This window comes from Neoarius graeffei, chromosome 3 (assembly GCF_027579695.1).
Source record: "Neoarius graeffei isolate fNeoGra1 chromosome 3, fNeoGra1.pri, whole genome shotgun sequence".
Taxonomy (NCBI): domain Eukaryota; kingdom Metazoa; phylum Chordata; class Actinopteri; order Siluriformes; family Ariidae; genus Neoarius; species Neoarius graeffei.
The window spans coordinates 75,302,942-75,323,177 of record NC_083571.1 but is presented as its reverse complement, the minus strand read 5'-3'; the positions used below and the strand labels follow the sequence as shown (position 1 = coordinate 75,323,177).

Below are 20,236 nucleotides of genomic sequence, written 5' to 3'. Positions count from 1 at the left end.
ATCCACATTTGATGTATTTGAATGACAAATATAGAGAAAAATGTGAATACCTATCAGATACAGCCAACTTGGTGCATTTAATATCAGTATTTACACTGATATTATTTTTTTTGTATTTTCTTCCATTATTTGGGCATATAGGGCATTAAAGGGTTAATATATTAAATTGCCCAAGGGATATCACCGGGCACCCTCTTAAATCTTGAAGAGCTACCTCAAATCTATAAGATAAAGCAAAAATAAAAACTTTAACCAAAAATTCCGGGTCCGACCCCATGGCTCCCGGACTATAAAGTTAAAAAGTGTGTTATATATTATCATATAAAGCTCCCTTTCTATTTAAACAAGGCTCTATATTCTAAGGGAGTATAAAATGATTTTTTTAAAGCATGTTGAATTATTAACACTATGTTAAACTAATTAACACATTATATTTTGTGTTGATCTTCTGTTATGTAACTGCACTGCAATTCCACTGTTTTTCATGTTAGAAAGTCTAACAGTGTAAGGTGTTCCTACTTTTCTGCAAGGTTTGGATGAGATTTCAAATGAGGCTTTGAAAGCTCGTCTTTGCTGCGTAGTGAGGATGGTGCGTGGTCGTTTCGGTCTCTTGTGGTCCCCTTCTTTGGTGGAGGTTCTGTCTCCTGCCACCTTAAGGTTGCTTTCATCCTCTTCATCATCCTCATCCTCACTTCGACCTGCAAATGATATTGACAAAGTAGTTTTTTTTTTTTTTTTTTTTTTTTTTTTTTTGTGTGTGTGTGTGTGTGTGTGTGTGTGTGTGTGTGTGTGTGTGTGTGTGTGTTAGTAAATCCTTGAGAGGCAGTCCACAATGTTACTGACTCTTAGTTTGAGAAAGCCTGGTATTGTTTTGGGGAAAGAACACACTTAGCATTGTGTCAAATTTGCTTTTCTTTCTTTCTTTCGTTCTTTCTTTTAAATATTTATAGCTCTGTGTTTGACTGAGAGATGGTCAGCTCCTGGGGAAACCATTTTAGAAATTACACTCTCAAATTTTAGGTTTAGTATTAAATCTGATGAATAACTCCTAATTTCCAAAGTCCCTCTTACTATACTAGAATAACGTGAAAATGTTTTCTTACTAAAATCTAATTCTTTCATAGATTTTATGTTATAAATATAGATACAGTTTTTAAACATTGTAATTTTAGACATTTAATCAATTGTTTTGGTGTAAAACATCACACATATATTCAATGGGATGTAAATATGTATAATCATAACTTTCATTCTACCCATAAATATCTGATTGAAGCTTATAATCTTAAGGCCTGGAAGTGTGTGTTGTTGTGCAGTACCTGAGTCCGTGGTGGTGGGACTGCTCAGTGTGTGCTGGTAATGTTGTGTACAGAGCAGCTTGTCTCCCACCAGCACACAGCGATCTCCTTTCTGCAGCCGGCAGTCACACACTGAGCAGCAAAAACAGTGCAGGTGGAAAACTGCATCAGCCACTCGCATCACCAGCTCTGCTGGGGAGATAACCTCAGCACAAGCCCTACAGCGCACTGAGAACAGTCTAGAGAGAGAGAGAGTATAGGACTTTATTCTATTTGTTATAAAAAAGTATTAATGATTAATGAAGTTTGAAACTCTCATGTGAAATCAGGTTTTGTATTCTATTCTGTAATATGATGTAAGATGCCTCCAAAACTATAAAGCAACATAAATAACAGGATAAGGCTCTGTGAAGGACATTATAATCCTACGTTCACACTAGCAAGTGACAGGAGACCTTTCACTTTCAATGTAGCAGAATAAAGCATGTAAGGAAATAGCAAAGAAGTTTGGTGGCTCAGGTATGTGGACATAAGAAAACTGTTAACTCTTGGCTAATCGGCATGTAACAGGAATCAGACAGACAATTTTCATACAGATCAGTACATTATTTAATACTTATTTTAAAAATATTAATTATTCAAAAATTATTTTTAAAAAATGCTGAGTAGTACATGCCCACAAATGATATACTGTCAGTGAGATGGGTGACTGGTTGCTTACTAGTGTAAATGTAGCATAAGGCGCAAATAAGGCAAGAAGAGCAGGTTCTGTAGAATAAATTCACAAAACCATTCACAAAAACTGACAGGAACAGCATCCAGATAAACTAGAGTTCAGACACTGAAACTATTTTTGGAACATCACTCTTTTCATTTAGGAGTCAGATGAGACTGTCAGCTTTTCCCTCAAACCTGCCTCCCCCTGTTTTTCCACCCTTCGACCCTCCTGAAACACACAGATGCATAGCCCCTACCACAGTCTTAGCTCCTAGCAACTGGAGCTGTGGGTCAGAAGGAACTGAGACGTGAGCCGTCGGCTCCACTGCAGCGTCCGGGAACAGAACTCCCAGGGAGCAGAGAAAAAAGCAGCTCTGCAGGCCATGGCTCCAGCCAGAGCAGTCACGACAGGGCCTCCTGGCGAGAGAGGCTGAGCCAGGGAACCATCTTAACTCGACTTAACCGATTGCAGACAATTGCAGAACTTGGCCCCGAGCTGCGCTCACATTGTTGTGCCCTGGCAGCCGCCGCATTTTCTGTTTGTCAAACCATGGGCTGAGATTTCCACGGACAGAGGGGGACCAGGGCTGAGGTTTGGATGCAGGTGACAGAAGGTTTGTTTCCAGAGGTGTGACAGCTCTTGAGGACATCACTAACTTTTTGGAGTGAAGAATTCATGATGTTTCAAGTTCAGTTAAGGTTCTAGATATACTTAATCATGGAAACATGAATGTAGAAATCTTTTCTTTATTTTTGTTTTTTAATTTTTCACTGCTCCAATTTTAATTATGTTATCTAAGAATTCAAAGGAATTTACTCCTGGTATGCACCCTGCACACACACACACACACACACACACACACACACACACACACACACACACACACACACACAGTGAAAATCCTCCTGTGATGAGCATGAACTGAAACATCCCGAAGCTTTGCATTGTTGTAGGCTATTAGAGTTGCTGTGGGAAACCAAGTCAGGTTTTTCTACACAGGGGAGAAGCAGGACTTACAGGTCATACAGTCAGTGATTTTACTGAGAGTCCATGAAGCCCGTGTTATTTCTGCTAAACAAAAATACCTGCATTAATACAGATGCTCTCTTAGTAAGAGTACTAACTGGGTAATCAGTATTACCTTTTTAGTTCTAGATACTAGTCAGTGCCTGGAAAAAATTAAAACACAGTTTAAATAATTATGTATCATGAGAAACAAAAACTAATCCCACACTGTTGTCTCATACATCAGTTGGTTTGTGAACATTCAGTAAACTTTAATAAACACTATTTGCAGATTTAGAAATTATCCCAAGGCTAAAAAACATGAGTGATTGATTCAAATGGGTAATGAAGTAATTTTCAGTCAATTTAGGAAGATATAAACCGTCCCAAGTTTTCTAAACCTAAAGCAAAAGTTTAGAGCCATAAATGTATAAGTCTAAAAGAAAAATTGTATCTTATAGGCATCTCAGGATCAACTACTTGATATTGATATTATAGTAATAATATATTCTTATAGTGAGCTGTTTAAATCTAATAATGATCAAATGATGTCATGAGGACTCAAGTGCAACTGAGCTAAATTAGTAAATATTTAATTAACTGATACCACTAATAATTTTTCATGTGGAGAATGAGACACAACATAAAACACACACACGAGACAAAATAAGAGTCCTGCATTGAATATAGTCGATCAATTGGTGTTAGGACAGATGTCTCCCCAGATGACAGACAGTCTCTGAGGGGGTGAAGAAAGTCACTGTCCACACACACACACACACACACACACACACACACACACACACACACACACACATAGACAAATTCATTTCAGGAATTTGGGAATTTCTTCTATTACAATGAAACACATCTTATTATCATGAATAATCTTTTACTTCTTTTTATGTTGTCATGTCTCATATTGCACATGTATCAGTGAACAATGATGTGATCATACTTGAGAACTACAGTCTTCTTTCGGTTGTTCTCGTTAGGGGGAGCAGTCGAAAGAAGAAGAAGACTGTAGAAAGAGCAGCAGATCTATTCCACATATTTGATTTGGCATAGGTTTTACACCAGATGCGCTTTCTAACGCAACCCTCCCAAATCTACCCAGGCTTGGGGCCAGCACTAAGTATGAACTGTCTTGTACAACCCAAGTGGCTGGGTATTTTACCTAATCTGCATGTCTTTGAACTGTGGGGGAAACCTGAGCGCATGGAGGAAACTCATGCAAACACGGGGAGAACATGCACAGAAACTCCGCACAGAAAGGCTCCCGTCAGCCGTGGGGTTACTTGAGAACTCAAGTCAAGTCAAAGTCCCTCTCACGCCAGAATCTGGTCTTTCCAGGCAGTATCCTGTCCCTGTACTACCAACTCTTTAAGGCATATGGGTGCGGCGCCATTCTCCGTTTTGATAGCCCTCAGCCTCTCGCCTATTGAGGTTTTTCACCTGACGTCACAGGGTCACGTGACGCCCCGGTGTCCGCCATTTTGAAGGTCAAGCTACATACTAACGCTGCAGACAGAGAGGGAGAACCAGCTTGAAAAAAAAACGTGTTACAGACACCGGATCCAGTGTAAATAGCTGCCGGAGCGCGCTCCGGCTTGCTCCCCCTCAAATTAAGCAGCACGCTCCGGCTTGCTCCTGGAGTGCTCCGGCTGAGGTTCCGGAGCGCGCTCCGGCTTGCTCCCCCTCAAATTAAGCAGCGCGCTCCGGCTTGCTCCTGGAGCACTCCGGGAGCAAGCCGGAGTGCGCTGCTTAATTTGAGGGGGAGCAAGCCGGAGCACGCTCCGGCAGCTATTTACACTGGATCCGGTGTAAATAGCTGCCGGATCATAATTACAGTAAACTAGTAAATACAATAAAGGAAAAACTTGAGACTGAAAGGTTTTAACAGTCATCCAAATGACTGAACGTAAACATTGCTACAGTAACATACTAGCTATGTTGTTGACATTAGCTAGTGCTAACAGCTAGCTGCTAGTACACTGCTACAACACAGACACCGACCCTAATAATACAGTTCTTGGTCATTGCCTGGTAACAGCAAATTTATAACGGGCCATGTCTCAACAGACTAAGAAGTTATTTCAATGACATTTAATAACATTTTGTTTATCCTGAGGACCGAAAGTAAATGAAAATGTGAACAAACCTTAGCTGTAATAAGATGGCGACCACCGGCTCCAGGGACGACCCACAGATGTAGGCATGTTACCCAGCCTGACACAAAATATTTGTAGGCATCCAAACTCTTATATGCTTTCAGATCAATACCTGTGTATGGCGATGGGTTTTTAACGACATAGGTATACAGATCATGTGGGCCGATGTCAGGTAAAGACGAGGGCTTCGTGTACTTCCGTACATCAGTGAACAATCCTGGTGGAAGCAGGTAAACGTCGTTCTCTAAGCCTGCTAACCTCAATTTTTGCAAATACCTCTCCCTCTGCTCGCTCTGTAAATGCCCTACGTCGCTGGATAGTGAAGGTGTTTTCTGCATCTCGCTCCTTTTTCTTTTATGTTTTTCGTTTGTCGCCTTCCTCGCATTCAAACTGATTCGAGCCGTGACGTCCAAAATGGCAGCCTCACATGACTTGGTCACGTGGGTGAAAAACCTCAATACAGCTAGGATTACAGTGGGGGTTTAGTCCTCTGGTAACTGTGAGAGTTTGACTTTCCCACTCACATCTGTATTGCAGCGTGCCTTGCCAGATGGCAGTAGGTACTATTTCTATGATGGCCTTTGGTATGACCCGACCGCAAGTAGAACTCGTGATCTCCCTGTCAAGAGGCAGACACAATAACCACTCGGCCAACTCACGGTTACTTGAGAACTACAGTAAATAAATAAATTAATTAATTAATTAATTAATTAATTAATTAATTTTAAGTACCTGTTTTATCCTGGTCAGGCTTGCAGTGGATCCAGAGCCTATCCAGGGAATACTGGGAGAGAGGCAGGAAAACACCCTGAATGGGACTTCAGTCCATCCACTTCAGTAGGGCACCAAGCTCACACAGTCTCACTCTCATTAACTCTTAGGGGCAATTTAGAGTAGACAACCTATGTTTTGGTTGGTAAGAGGAAACCCTTGAGGCCATAAGAGGGAACCTACACAATTCTACACAGACAGAAACCTGGGGCTGTGAGACACATCACACACTGCATTACCACATCATGTGGAGAAATATAACTGGATAGAATTATCCACATTTGTTTTCCATCTCTGGAGTTAATTTAGATTTTTGAATTGCACTCTCTTATGTTATTGTAGCTGAAAGGTATATACAATAGGAGCTCATAAGATCGCTCACTGCACTGACCCACTTACAGTAATTCTGCTCTTCAACACAATACAAACTGTGCCAGCTAGAGCCCTGGTGGACAGGAATCAAGTGGAGTCCTGCACTTAAGTGGTATGGTGGTGGGCAATGCCAAGCACTGGGTATGTGGCTAATTGGTCAGGTCATATAAGCTCACGCTTGGATGAGCAGCGCCCCTGAGATGAACAGCGGCGACACCAGGCATCAACCCAGATGGCTCAGTGCAAGGTACAGTCTGGGGACTGGTCCTTCTCACACACACACACACACACACTACACACATGCAACCCCCTCCTCAAAGCTCTCCCCTCCCTGAACATATGGTCCACTCCTCACTTCTCCTAAAAACCTCCATCAACTTCACAGCCTACTGCAAGTCCACTTATTAAGAGCACAGTGGTCATTCTTCCATCATTATCACTTCAGCTCTGTGTGTGGGGGGGTGGGGTGGCGTAATAGTAAAAAGCCCAGACCCACAGGTTCATATTAACTTTTCTTAAAAGGCAGTAAAGTCTTTTGTTTTCAATTAATAATTCTGGGTCTCTGTCTATCAAGGCTGTAAGGGAAAAGCTTAAAAACAATCACTGTACTGAGAAAAGAACAGAAAATACAGTTGCTCTCAATTCACTTTTATCACTTTATACTCACTATATAACAAAAGTTATATCAATAAGCGTTTAGTGAAACACATTTTGTATCTTCGTGAATTCTTATCTGATACATAAATTAACCTCTAACTCTGTGTCATTTGGCCTTTCAGGGATGGAGATCCTTATGCAGAAAAAATAAACATTGTATTCTTCATGCTCTGGTGCTGGAAAGTCAGATAAAACTATAAAATGAAGTTTTTGGTATGACTTTCTCTCACATCTGTCTCATCCTAATATTACTGTTATTGTGTGAAACGCTTGAAAATTTCAACTGTCATTTGACTCTGTCGGGGTCGTCTTGTCTTCTATTCTGGCTTGTGTTTTCATATTTGGAGGTGAGAACGAATGTGCAAGGGAGGAAACGCATGGATATGTTTTTGAGGGGTCAACAGGGGGGTGGCGCACGGCGGTGGTGCGGCCATATGCTGTCCCCAGCTTGCAGTTGCCACATTGATGAGTCTCACTAATTTCACACATTTTGACAATGTGTCAGTAGTGTCGTCCTGGTCTGGACAACTTTGTGTGTGTGTGTGTGTGTGTGTGTGTGTGTGTGTGTGTGTGTGTGTGTGTGTGTGTGTGTGTCCACACATTCCTTGGCCCACCACAGCCCTTCCTTCTTAGTCACCTTGTCTTGAAAGAATTCGGTGCCAAGTGCCTCAAAGCCCCCCCTGCCACACACACACACACACACACACACACACACACACACACACACACACAGAGAAATATACACAAATATTGTCCACACTAACTAGTCAACCTATTCTTCCTCAGTGCAGGTAAAGTTCTTCAACCTTCATCACATTTGTACATCTGCAATTGAAAGTCTAACTAAAGTAAAGACACAATTGAGAACTCATACTCACACAGCCACAAACTTACAACTGTACTTTCAGTTGTGAAGACCACCTAAACCAAGACCAAATCATGACCAAGACCAAAGTGTATCAGGACTAAGACAAGACCAAGACTTTCGCTATGTTCACACTGCAAGGCTTAATGCTCAATTCCGATTTTTTTGTGAAATCCGATTTTTTTGTGAGGTCGTTCACATTAACAAATATATGCGACTTGTATGTGATCCTCAGTATGAACGAAAAGCGACCTAAAAGTGTTCCGCATGCGCATTGCAGGATACGACGACGTCACACGCAGTGAGCATGGCCAGTGTTTACGGACGTAAAACCGCCCGGTTGCGGTATGACCCATCCAATCTAGCTTGAATAGCTGTATCCCCCCAAATGGAAATCAGCTCCCTAACCTCTGCGTCCTTCCATTGAGAAGATTCAGAACCTTCACAGCCCGAAGCGTCCCTCGCATTGATGTCATGCGCAGGGGCGCAGATACGTTTTTTGAACTGGGGGGGACAAAAAACTGGGGGGGACAAAGCTGCCAGCAAACCAACCCCAACCCCGATATGCCTGTCAAACTTGTTGTGGGTTACCATAGCAACCAAGCTCGAGCTCGCAACCTGTGCAGTCTGCGCAGCTCAACCAACCGAATATCAGTCTTTGTTTTATGTGAGTTGTTGCAACTATGTATACACTGCTGTGCACCTCAATAAACCGAATGGTAATTAGTCTTTTGATTTTTCCGTGAGGTTTGCCTTATGCAAAGAAAGACAGCATAGACGTTTTTTCCTCCCTATAAGTGGGGGGGACCGAACGAGGTGAATTTAAATCTGGGTGGGACGAGTCCCACCCTCTATCTGCGCCCGTGATTATGCGCCATGTTGTTGTAACTTTTTTTGAGAGACCCACCGCCTACTTCAGCGCAGAATAGTGACGTTTGTGGCTTGTTGATGACGTGTAAGTCGGATGAATGCGACCTGGCGGTTCAGACTGAAGTCGCATATGAAAAGAGCGGATAGGAATCGGAATTAGGACCACATATCCAAACGGCCTGGGTTGGATTTGAAAAAATCGGATCTGTGTCGTTCATATTGTCAATAAAAGATCGGATACAGGTCACATATGGGCGAAAAGATCGGATTTGAGTCACTTCAGCCTGCAGTGTGAACGTAGCCTTTGAGGGGTTGAGATCAAGTCAAGACCAAGACCAAGGCAGGGCAAGACTGAGTCAAGACTAGGACCAGACCAGTGTGTGTGAAAGGGGGTAGGGAGGGGTGACAACCATTAACAGGAAGAAAAATTTCAAATTAGCAATGAGTCACATTTTGTTGCATTTGTTTTGATGCATTTGTTGTGTTTGTGATTGCATTTGAAGCAGGAAATTTACATCCAATCACAGAAATGATGTTAAAATAAATCAGACAACGCACAGGCAATTTAGTGAAATACCCACAGTTGGGGTCTTGACAGATCTTGAAATAAAATCCCAAGTCCTCTATATCTGAGACTGAGACAAGACCGAGTAAAAATGTGGTTAATTCCAAAATGAGGCCAAGGCCTTCAAAAAGTGGTCTTGAGGCTGGTCTCAAGTTCTATAGCACTACATCCTGGGTTAACAGACTACTGTAGAAAACACACCTTCCAAACAAAACATCTGGATCTTTTCTCTGTAGGAACAGTTGTTTGTTTGTTGTCACATAAAACATAAACAGCAAGTGTAAAACTTTGTTTCTGCCCAGTTGACTTTAGCTATAAATGTTTTCAAGGTAATGTTTAGGTGTACGCATTTTCATTTAGAGTTTATGACACTAACTTCTCCGTTAGAGGCAGTACTTCACAGCTCAGTGCTGACTGAACTTCTATAGCAATACAGTTCTGGCACAAACATAAAATTAAATATAAAGGTTAAAGTGTTAATCATTCAACCTAAAGGCTAATTTTAATATTTTTATTCTTCTAATTTTCATTAACTGGTCATATTGTTGGTGGCTTTGCCAGTATAGTGTTTAACACTTTTCTAATAAACAGCATGTTACACCAGAATAATTAATCCAAATCTAGAACTACCCATATCCTGGTCAAGCACCTACATCAGTTTCCATTACTTCTTAAAGGAGGAGGAGCTGTGACACAATGAATCCAGTAGTAACGCAGTAAGAAAGAATGATTAACCATCTAACTGATTCATAAAATGCTACTCAAAAAATCTTTGGCACAAATAAACTTTTGGCTGATTTTGTGTTAAAATGTGGGATTCACTGCTGCTTCTTTCATTAATACAATATAAAACTATCAATGTCCCATTTCACAAACTTGATTTTTGTGGTTGTTTAAGACAAGAAATGTATTACATGGATGAATATGGATTGAGTTCATAGCAAAAGTGGTAATGTTTTAATTTTAGGGTTTTATTTTTATTATAATACATTGGAGCAGATACCTTGGAAAATTATTAAACACATCCTATAAAGATGGTGAGTACAAATTTTGGCTGCAAGTATGTGGTGCAATTTAGAATATTTATATTCCTGTATGGGGCGGCACGGTGGTGTAGTGGTTAGCGCTGTCGCCTCACAGCAAGAAGGTCCTGGGTTCGAGCCCCGGGGCCGGCGAGGGCCTTTCTGTGCGGAGTTTGCATGTTCTCCCCGTGTCCGCGTGGGTTTCCTCCGGGTGCTCCGGTTTCCCCCACAGTCCAAAGACATGCAGGTTAGGTTAACTGGTGACTCTAAATTGACCGTAGGTGTGAATGTGAGTGTGAATGGTTGTCTGTGTCTATGTGTCAGCCCTGTGATGACCTGGCGACTTGTCCAGGGTGTACCCCGCCTTTCGCCCGTAGTCAGCTGGGATAGGCTCCAGCTTGCCTGCGACCCTGTAGAAGGATAAAGCGGCTAGAGATGATGAGATGAGATGAGATGTGTGTGATATTCCTGTATGTTAAACTAAATTGGTCAAATGACTCAGTTGAATTTGATTCATTGAAACAAATCAGCTTCAGAATCTAAGTTCCTTTCACTACAATGTAGTGTAGAAACACTGAAAACAGTCATTTGGAACTGTGTCATGAAGATGGTTCAGAGGATAGCGGTGCTGCCTCACAGCACCAGGGTCCGGAGCTTGTGTTACTGTCTGTGTGGAGTTTTGTGTGCATATTTTTTTTTTCAAGTTCCCTCCCACTGTCCAAAAACATGCAGAGGTGGATTGGCTATACTAAATTGCTCCTAGGTGCTGAGGAGTGTGTGATTGCATGTGTGCCTTGTAATGGAACTGGCAGGGTGTGTCCCTGCCTTACACACAACTGTTCTCAGGATATATGCCAGATTCACCATAACTCTGACCAGGATAATGTGCTTCCTGAATGAATCATGAAACTTACCACACAGTCACTACATTAATACTGAAGATAAATTTCCCACAGAAAAGAAATTAGAACCACATGGCTCTGTAACAGCCATTTTGCAGCAATACATGATCTGCCCTATTTCTATCTTCACCTATATGTTTCCTTTTTGGTACCCCGGCAAGAAGGCGAACCAAATTCAGTACCGATACTTAGATACAGGTAACCTGGCAGTGGTTGAGTAGAAGGTTAGGGGATCTTACTTCTGGTAATCTCGTCTGCAGTAGATTTTGGCATCTCGCAGGAAGCAGGTGATCTTCAGTGGTTCAGCACAAGTAGCACACTTCACACAGCGCTCATGCCACAGAGAGTCATGCACACGCAGCAGGAAACGCTCACCAATGGGCAGGTGGCAGCCCTCACACACCGGACTGTACACACCCTCTGTATGGGAACACAAAACACACAATACACAGAGGTAGAGTGTATGATGAGAGAGAGAGAGAGAGAGAGAGAGAGAGAGAGAGAGAGAGAGAGAATATATTCTCTATGAGACACAAATGACAAGACTGGGTCAGTATGAAAAATGGTTGAATGAAACAATTATATCTGTGCTCTGCACATCAAAGTGCATTATGGTTTTAGACCTATGAAAATACATAAATATATAATTTGTTCAGTAGCTATATATACACAGTACCAGTCAAAGGTTTGTACACACCTACTCATTAAAGGTTTTTCTGTACTTTGTCTATTTTCTATATTGTAGAGCAATACTCAAAACATCAAAACTATGAAATAGCATATGGAGTTATGTGGTAAACAAAAAAAAGTGTAAAAATCAAAATGTGTTTGATATTTTAGATTCTCCAAAGTAGCCAGCGTTTACCTTGATGATGCTTTGCACACTATTGTCATTATCTTAACCAGCTTCATGACGTAGTGACCTGGAATGCGTTTCAGTTAACAGGTGTTCCTCATCAAAAGTTAGTTAGTGCAATTTCTTGCCTTTTTAATGTGTTTGAGATCAAACAGTAAATAGTAAATAATAAAAATACAGTAAATAGCCCTATTCCACAACAATCCATAATAAGTCAAGAACTGGTAAAGAGAAATGACAGCCCATCATTACTTTAAGACATGAAGGTCAGTCAGTCCAGAAAATTTGCAAGAATACGCATACACACACACACACACACACACACACTAATTATATTATATATATATATATATATATATATATATATATATATATATATACACACACACACACACACACACACACACACACACACACACAGTGCTCAGCATAAATGAGTACACCCCCTTTGAAAAATAACATTTTAAACAATATCTCAATGAACACAAACAATTTCCAAAACGTTGACAAGACAAAGTTTAATATAACATCTGTTTAACTTATAACATGAAAGTAAGGTTAATAATATAACTTAGATTACACATTTTTTCAGTTTTACTCAAATTAGGGCGGTGCAAAAATGAGTACACCCCACAACAAAAACTACTACATCTAGTACTTTGTATGGCCTCCATGTTTTTTAATGAGAGCACCAAGTCTTCTAGGCATGGAATGAACAAGTTGGCGACATTTTGCAACATCAAATTTTTTTCTATTCTTCAACAATGACCTCTTTTAGTGACTGGATGCTGGATGGAGAGTGATGCTCAACTTGTCTCTTCAGAATTCCCCATAGGTGTTTGACTGGGTTCAGATCAGGAGACATACGGTACTTGGCCACTGAATCACTTTCACCCTGTTCTTCTTCAGAAATCCAACAGTGGCCTTAGATGTGTGTTTAGTCATGTTGGAAAAGTGCACAACGACCAAGGGCATGGAGTGATGGTAGCATCTTCTCTTTCAGTATAGAGCAATACATCTGTGAATTCATGATGCCATCAGTGAAATGCAGCTCGCTGACACCAGCAGCACTCATGCAGCCCCACATAAGGACACTGCCACCACCATGTTTCACTGTAGGCACCATGCATTTTTCTTTGTATTCCTCACCTTTGTGACTCCATACAGTTTTGAAGCCATCAGTTCAAAAAAACATTTATCTTGGTCTCATCACTCCAGAGTATAGAGTCCCAGTAGTCTTCATCTTTGTCAGCATGGGCCCTGGCAAACTCTAGGTGGGCTTTTTTGTGCCTGGGCTTTAGGAGAGGCTTCTTTCGTGGATGGCATCCATGCAGGCCATTCCTCTTCAGTGTACGCCGTATTGTGTCACGGGAAATAGTCACCCCAGTTTGGCTTTCTACTTCTTTAGATAACTGCACTGAACTTGCATACCGATTTTCTTCAACCCTTCTCATGAGAAGATGCTCCTGTCAAGGTGTTAACTTCCGTGGATGACCTGAACGTCTCTGTGAGATGGTTGCAGTTCCATCTTTCTTAAATTTTTTGTACCACTTTTGCTACAGTATTCTGACTGATAAGTAAAGCTTTGCTGATCTTCTTGTAGCCTTCAGCTTTGTGGTGTAAAGAAATTATTTTCTTTGAGGAATTCTGAAGAGACAAGTTGAGCATCACTCTCCATCCAGCATCCAGTCACTAAAAGAGGTCATTGTTGAAGAATGGAAAAAGATTGATGTTGCAAAATGTCGCCAACTTGTTAATTCCATGCATAGAAGACTTGGTGCTGTCATTAAAAATCATGGAGGCCATAGGAAGTACTAGCTGTAGTAATTTTTGTTGTGGGGTGTATTCATTTTTGCACCACCCTAATTTGAGTAAAACTGAAAAAATGTGTAATCTAAGTTATATTATTAACCTTACTTTCACGTTATAAGTTAAACAGATGTTATATTAAACTTTGTCTTGTCAACATTTTGGAAATTGTTTGTGTTCATTGAGATATTGTTTAAAATTTTACTTTTCAAAGGGGGTGTACTCATTTACGCTCAGCACTATATATATATATATATATATATATATATATATATATAGAGAGAGAGAGAGAGAGAGAGAGAGAGAGAGAGTTCAGACTCAGGAATAGTTATTTTCTTGAAAGAGAGCAAAACAAGTTGTGTGACATGATTTTTAACAACAACAACAGCGATGATAGTGATGAATTTGATTAATTTACCCAGTAAAGTCGTTAAATTGTCTTCTCCCATGATTGGCTCTTCAGAATAAACCTGCTGGAAAAAAATCATGATCTTTTAGAACATTTTTCAGTATGTTTATGTGAATTATACTCTGATATAATTCACATAAACATGCAGCAGTGGGGAAAAAAAAGTCTGAGTACACCTATAAAGTGCTTCTATTTAATATTTACACTTCATTAATTAATAGTCCACAAATAGTCGATTTGAACACGCGAGGTTTTTCTTTAAGAAAACGAATTTATCTGAAGGTGATACATGTGTCACTGGTTAAAAAAAATGAAATAAATAAATGTTTTAAAACTCTAATAATTTTACCATCTCTTACTGTCTCAGTTCATAACTATCCCGTCTATCAGTACACAGACGTACTACTCATGTCCTAGCTAACTACATTATTTTTCACAAGACCTACCTCACTGGAGGATGAGGATGAGGTTGAAGTCACAGCAGAAACAAATGAAAAACTTTCAGCACTTAATGTTTATCCGGTCAGTTCACCGAAAGCGGCTCTGAAGCGTATTGTGTGTGTGTGTGTGTGTGTGTGTGTGTGAGAGAGAGAGAGAGAGAGAGAGAGAGATCCGCTTACTCTTGCGCTTAAACGCGCATTACATTACTGACCGCTGGGAGGTAATCACCTGCAGGACCAGAGTCTCCCTCCATCCCTCCTCACATCACACAGTGTGCTTCTGAACCCTTCACCTTAAGTTCTGTGTAAAAGTCTTCCCGTCAAGCAAAAATACCTTCAAATCGATTCAAAACGAAACATTAAAAATATAAAGAGCAGTAAACAGTAATAAACTAAACAAAGTCCAGATTTAATTTTATCAGCAGTTTTATGAGGAAGTGATCTGGAGGTATAGTGAGGATCTGCTGGAGGATCTGCCACAATGTTTCTGCAGTAAAACCCGCCGCACTTCACTCATTTTGTTTGTTTTGTCTGAAAAGTATTGCGGAACGTGAGTTTCGTTACCGATGTTCAAACATTTTTCTGCAACATTTAATTTTGGTAGTAAAAGGAAAGTTTGTAAAATAAAGTTTTACTGACCCAATAATGCAGATGTCATAAAATAAACATCTAAAACACAATTAGTATTTTTTTTTAAATGGAGTGCACTGAAAAAAGGGGGAAATGAGGGTTGTGGAATTTACAAAAATGAAATTAATATATACTAACGGTTTGGGGTCACTTTGAAATGTCCTTCTTTTTGAAAGAAAAGCACTGTTCTTTTCAATGAAGATCACTTTAAACTAATCAGAAATCCACTCTATACATTGCTAATGTGGTAAATGACTATTCTAGCTGCAAATGTCTGGTTTTTGGTGCAATATCTCCATAGGTGTATAGAGGCCCATTTCCAGCAACTCTCACTCCAGTGTTCTAATGGTACAATGTGTTTGCTCATTGCCTCAGAAGGCTAATGGATGATTAGAAAACCCTTGTACAATCATGTTAGCACAGCTGAAAACAGTTGAGCTCTTTAGAGAAGCTATAAAACTGACCTTCCTTTGAGCAGATTGAGTTTCTGGAGCATCACATTTGTGGGGTCGATTAAATGCTCAAAATGGCCAGAAAAATGTCTTGACTATATTTTCTATTAATTTTGCAACTTATGGTGGTAAATAAAAGTGTGACTTTTCATGGAAAACACAAAATTGTCTGGGTGACCCCAAACTTTTGAACGGTAGTGTACATGACATGATTTCTTTATGCTACCTCTCTGAGCATATATAAATCATGTAGAACTGATTGATTTTTGAGGAATGTCAAATCTATGAATTTCAGTCATGTTGGGAGAAAAGAAAAAAGTTGTGTTTTGCTCAGTAACTCCACCCATTTTGAAGACGTCAGCAGCGGGTGCACGAGCTCGGCAAGGCCAGACATTTTCAAGTTCAGTCCACCATAGAGTATTAACTTTAATCCAGCAGGGAAGATATACAAAACCAGGGGGGGGAAACATTTGGCTTCAACAAGTTAGTTATAAATGCTGAGCATGCAAATCAGTCACGTTAATTTAACGTGGGATAATTAAATACAGCTTACATTAAAAAAAAAAAAAACCTCCATCTTAGCAAATAAAAAATGTTTGATTGACAAAAAAATATCTTTGTGTTAACATGAATAAATCTAAATTTGGTCAAGTGAACATGATTTTAATGTGTGCAACCGATGTACATGATTTTTTCATTTTAGATCCACAGCCTATTTTTTTCAGTGTGTACTGAGACACAGTACTGAATGTCATTTTTATCACAAATCTGAAACTAATCCATGCTTTTGAGAGTGGTGTTGTTGTTGTTCTTTAAATTTTAATTAATTTATTTTGTTTATTTAAGTAAATTTTGTTTGATAAATAAAAAGTTTGTCAAAAAATGCTGTTCTTCCAGAAACTTCTAAAGACATAAACCTTTAGGATTTGTTCAGAACCTTAGCTTTAATACAACAACAATAATAATAAGAGTTTAGAGGAAAAAAATTAATTCAATTTTATATCACAGTGTTCCTGAGTTGTTGATGATGATGTATCTGCAGTGGCAGGACCAGTTTCTTGCGGAGTTAATGTGAGAAACACAGTGAAATCTTTCACCCTGTCAGTGTAGCAAAAGAGGTAAACATGTCAGCTGAGAGGAGGGAGGAATGGTATATAGCAGTAAACACATTTTAAGGAATTAAAGCCCTTATTAACTGTTGAAGCTTATATACTGTATATAAAGTCTTAGACAATTTAAGGAAAAATTGTTAAAGATGTTTATTTTATGACTTCTGCATTACTGAGTCATTAAGACTTTCAATCTCCAAACATTACTTTTTCAACAAAAAATTTAATGTTCCAGAAAAATGTTTGTTTGTCAGTAACTTTATGTTACTTTAGTAACATCCATCCATCCATTATCTGCATCCATCCATCCATCCATCCATCCATCATCTGTAGCCGCTTATCCTGTTCTACAGTGTCACAGGCAAGCTGGAGCCTTAACATAGACCATTTACAGATAATTAAAAAAAAACCCACCATGACGTCTGTCAGGATTTCCCTACAAAAAGCAGGCACAAATGCAACAGACTCCAGAAGATGCTCATTAAAATTTACTACCAGCCAATTTCCTTAAAAAAAAAAGACACAAACTATACCTATAAGACCATTGATGTTTTTTTTTAAAGAGGTTCATCACATTAAATATGAACTTAATTCAGTTTATTACTTCCATGAATGGTATGTAAGAGGATGATGGGAATGTGTGAGGTTGATGTATGCAGTGGAGGAAGAACAGCACAGCCTGTGTTATACAACTGAGCATCAGGATCGTGGGGGCAGATAGTTTTTTAGTTTGTTTGTTTTTTGCTATAACTTCCTGCAGGTGGTCAGATATGAATCTTTTGTGTGTTTAAAAATGTACATTAATTAAACTAACAATGCCAGTCACATTTTTTGTATGCCATCTTATATACAGTTGCATCCAGAAGTTTACATACAGGGACATTAATATCATGGCAATACTGGGCTTTCAGTGATTTCTTTAAAATGTTTTTAATTTATTTTGAGTTTTCAGTATTAGATTATGGTGATTTACATGCATGCATCTTCATCCTATCTGAAAAAGCTGGATGTTGTTTATCATTCTGCTTTGAGGTTTGTAACTGGTGCTGCAGCAAGAACACATCACTGTAATCTATATGACATGATGCAATGGACATCACTACAGCTTAGAAGGAAATCACAACCTAGTATTTATTGCAAAGGCTTTAATGGGTAAACTACCTCAGTACATATGCAATCTACTGACACTCTGCACTAACACAGTACACGTTCATCAGTAAAACTCCTCCACAGTCTCCACCTACACAGACAACACTGGGCAAATCTGCCTTTAGTTCATATGCAGCACATGAGTGGAATACATTACAAAATACTTTAAATTTGGACTCCCTACCCTACCTAAATGTCTTTAAAAATCTTTTAAACTCAGTTCTTACACAACAGTGCCATTATTTTTCATAATTTTTAACCCTTATATCTTTAATTCTTTTTATTTTTCCTTGTCCATAACATCTGGAATGTTGACATCTGGAATGTCTATGTGCTTAGTCTGTTAGTCTGTTTATTTTATTTTCATTTTTTGGAATGCCTGTGTGCTTATATGTGTTAATATTGCTTGTTCTAGGTGTATGTTGTCCATGTATATTGAAACTTTATTTGCTGCAACCTTGGCCAGGACTCCCTGGAAGAAGAGATAATGTATCTCAACGGGACATTCCTGGTAAAATAAAGGATAAATAAAAAATAAATAAATTCTGAAATCAACACCATCAAAATTATACAACCCCAACTCAGAAAAAGTTGGGATGGTAAGGAAAATGCAAATAAAAAAGAAAGCAATGATTTCTAAATTGACTTTGACTTGTATTTCATCGGTGACTGTATGAACCCGGATATTTCATGTTTTGTTGGTCAGCTTCATTTCATTTGTTAATATATGTCCATTCCTGTGTTTCAGACCTGTAACACATTCCAAAAAGGTTGGGACGGGGGCAATTTAAGGCTAGTAATGAGGTTTAAAAAAATTAAATAATGATCTCATTTGAAACAGGTGATGTCAGCAGGTGATTGTAATCATGATTGAGTAGAAAATCAGTATCCAGGAAAGGACTAGTCTTTGAGGAGCAAAGCTGGGACAAGGATCTCCAGTTTGTCAGCATGAGAAAACTATTTAAAAACAATCTTCCTCAAAGAAAGATATGAAGGGATTTGGATATTTTATCCTCTACAGTGTATAATATAATTAAAAGATTCAAGGAATCTGGAGGAGTTTTGGTGCATAAAAAGCAAGGGTGCAAGTCTAAGCTGAACACCTGTGATCTCTGATCCCTCAGACGGCACCGCATCAAGAACCATCATTCATCTATAGCTGATATAACAACATGGGCTCGGGATTACTTTGGCAAACCTTTGTCAAGCTCTATAATACAGACTTACATCCACAAATGCCGGTTAAAACTTTACTGTGTAAAAAGGGAGCCTTATATAAACTGTGTCCAGAAGCACCATCAACTTATCTGGGCTTGGAGGCATCTGGGTTGGACAGTGAAATACACTGTGGAAATGTGTATTATGGTCAGACGAATCAGTATTCTATTTTATTTTAATTTTTTTGGAAAAAAACAGGCACTGTGCATTCTGGACCAAAGACGAAAAGGACCATCCGTACTGTTTCCAGCAACAAGTCCAAAAGCCAGGGTCTGTCATGGTATGGGGTTGTGTCAGTACTCTTGGCAAAGGTAACTTACACTTTTGTGATGGCAGCATTAATATAGAAAAATGCATTAGATTTTGCCTTCAAGACAACATCTTTTCCAGGTGTATTTCAGCAAGACAATGCAAAACCACATTCTGCACACATTACAAAGGCATGGCTGAGGAAAAAGAGGGTGTCTGTTCCATCTGTCCCCAATAGAGGATGTGTGGTGAATTTTGAAATTAAAAATATGACAACGATGACCCCACACTGTTGTACAACTTAAGACCTATTTGTAGGAAGACTGGGACAAAATAACACCTGAAACACTTCCTCACTTGGTGTCTTCATTCCCTCATCTCATCTCATTATCTCTAGCCACTTTATCCTGTTCTACAGGGTCGCAGGCAACCTGGAGCCTATCCCAGCTGACTACGGGCGAAAGGCGGGGTACACCCTGGACAAGTTGCCAGGTCATCACAGGGCTGACACATAGACACAGACAACCATTCACACTCACATTCACACCTACGGTCAATTTAGAGTCACCAGTTAACCTAACCTGCATGTCTTTGGACTGTGGGGGAAACCGGAGCACCCGGAGGAAACCCACGCGGACACGGGGAGAACATGCAAACTCTGCACAGAAAGGCCCTCGCCGGCCACGGGGCTCAAACCCA

At 39.7% G+C, this 20,236-nt stretch overlaps 1 protein-coding gene across 1 annotated transcript in view; it reads right to left on the bottom strand.

Annotated features, from left to right (window-relative positions):
• lmx1a (LIM homeobox transcription factor 1, alpha) overlaps positions 1-14,984 on the bottom strand; it is a 34,198-nt gene extending 19,214 nt beyond the window's left edge. Inside the window, exons 1-4 of the mRNA XM_060915700.1 lie at positions 14,960-14,984; positions 11,456-11,636; positions 1,320-1,537; positions 520-698 (exon numbers count right to left, since the gene is read on the bottom strand). Of these exons, the coding sequence (XP_060771683.1) occupies positions 520-698; positions 1,320-1,537; positions 11,456-11,636; positions 14,960-14,984 (603 nt within the window). The remainder of the gene's footprint in view (positions 1-519; positions 699-1,319; positions 1,538-11,455; positions 11,637-14,959) is intronic.
• Between the last annotated feature and the right edge of the window lie 5,252 nt (positions 14,985-20,236).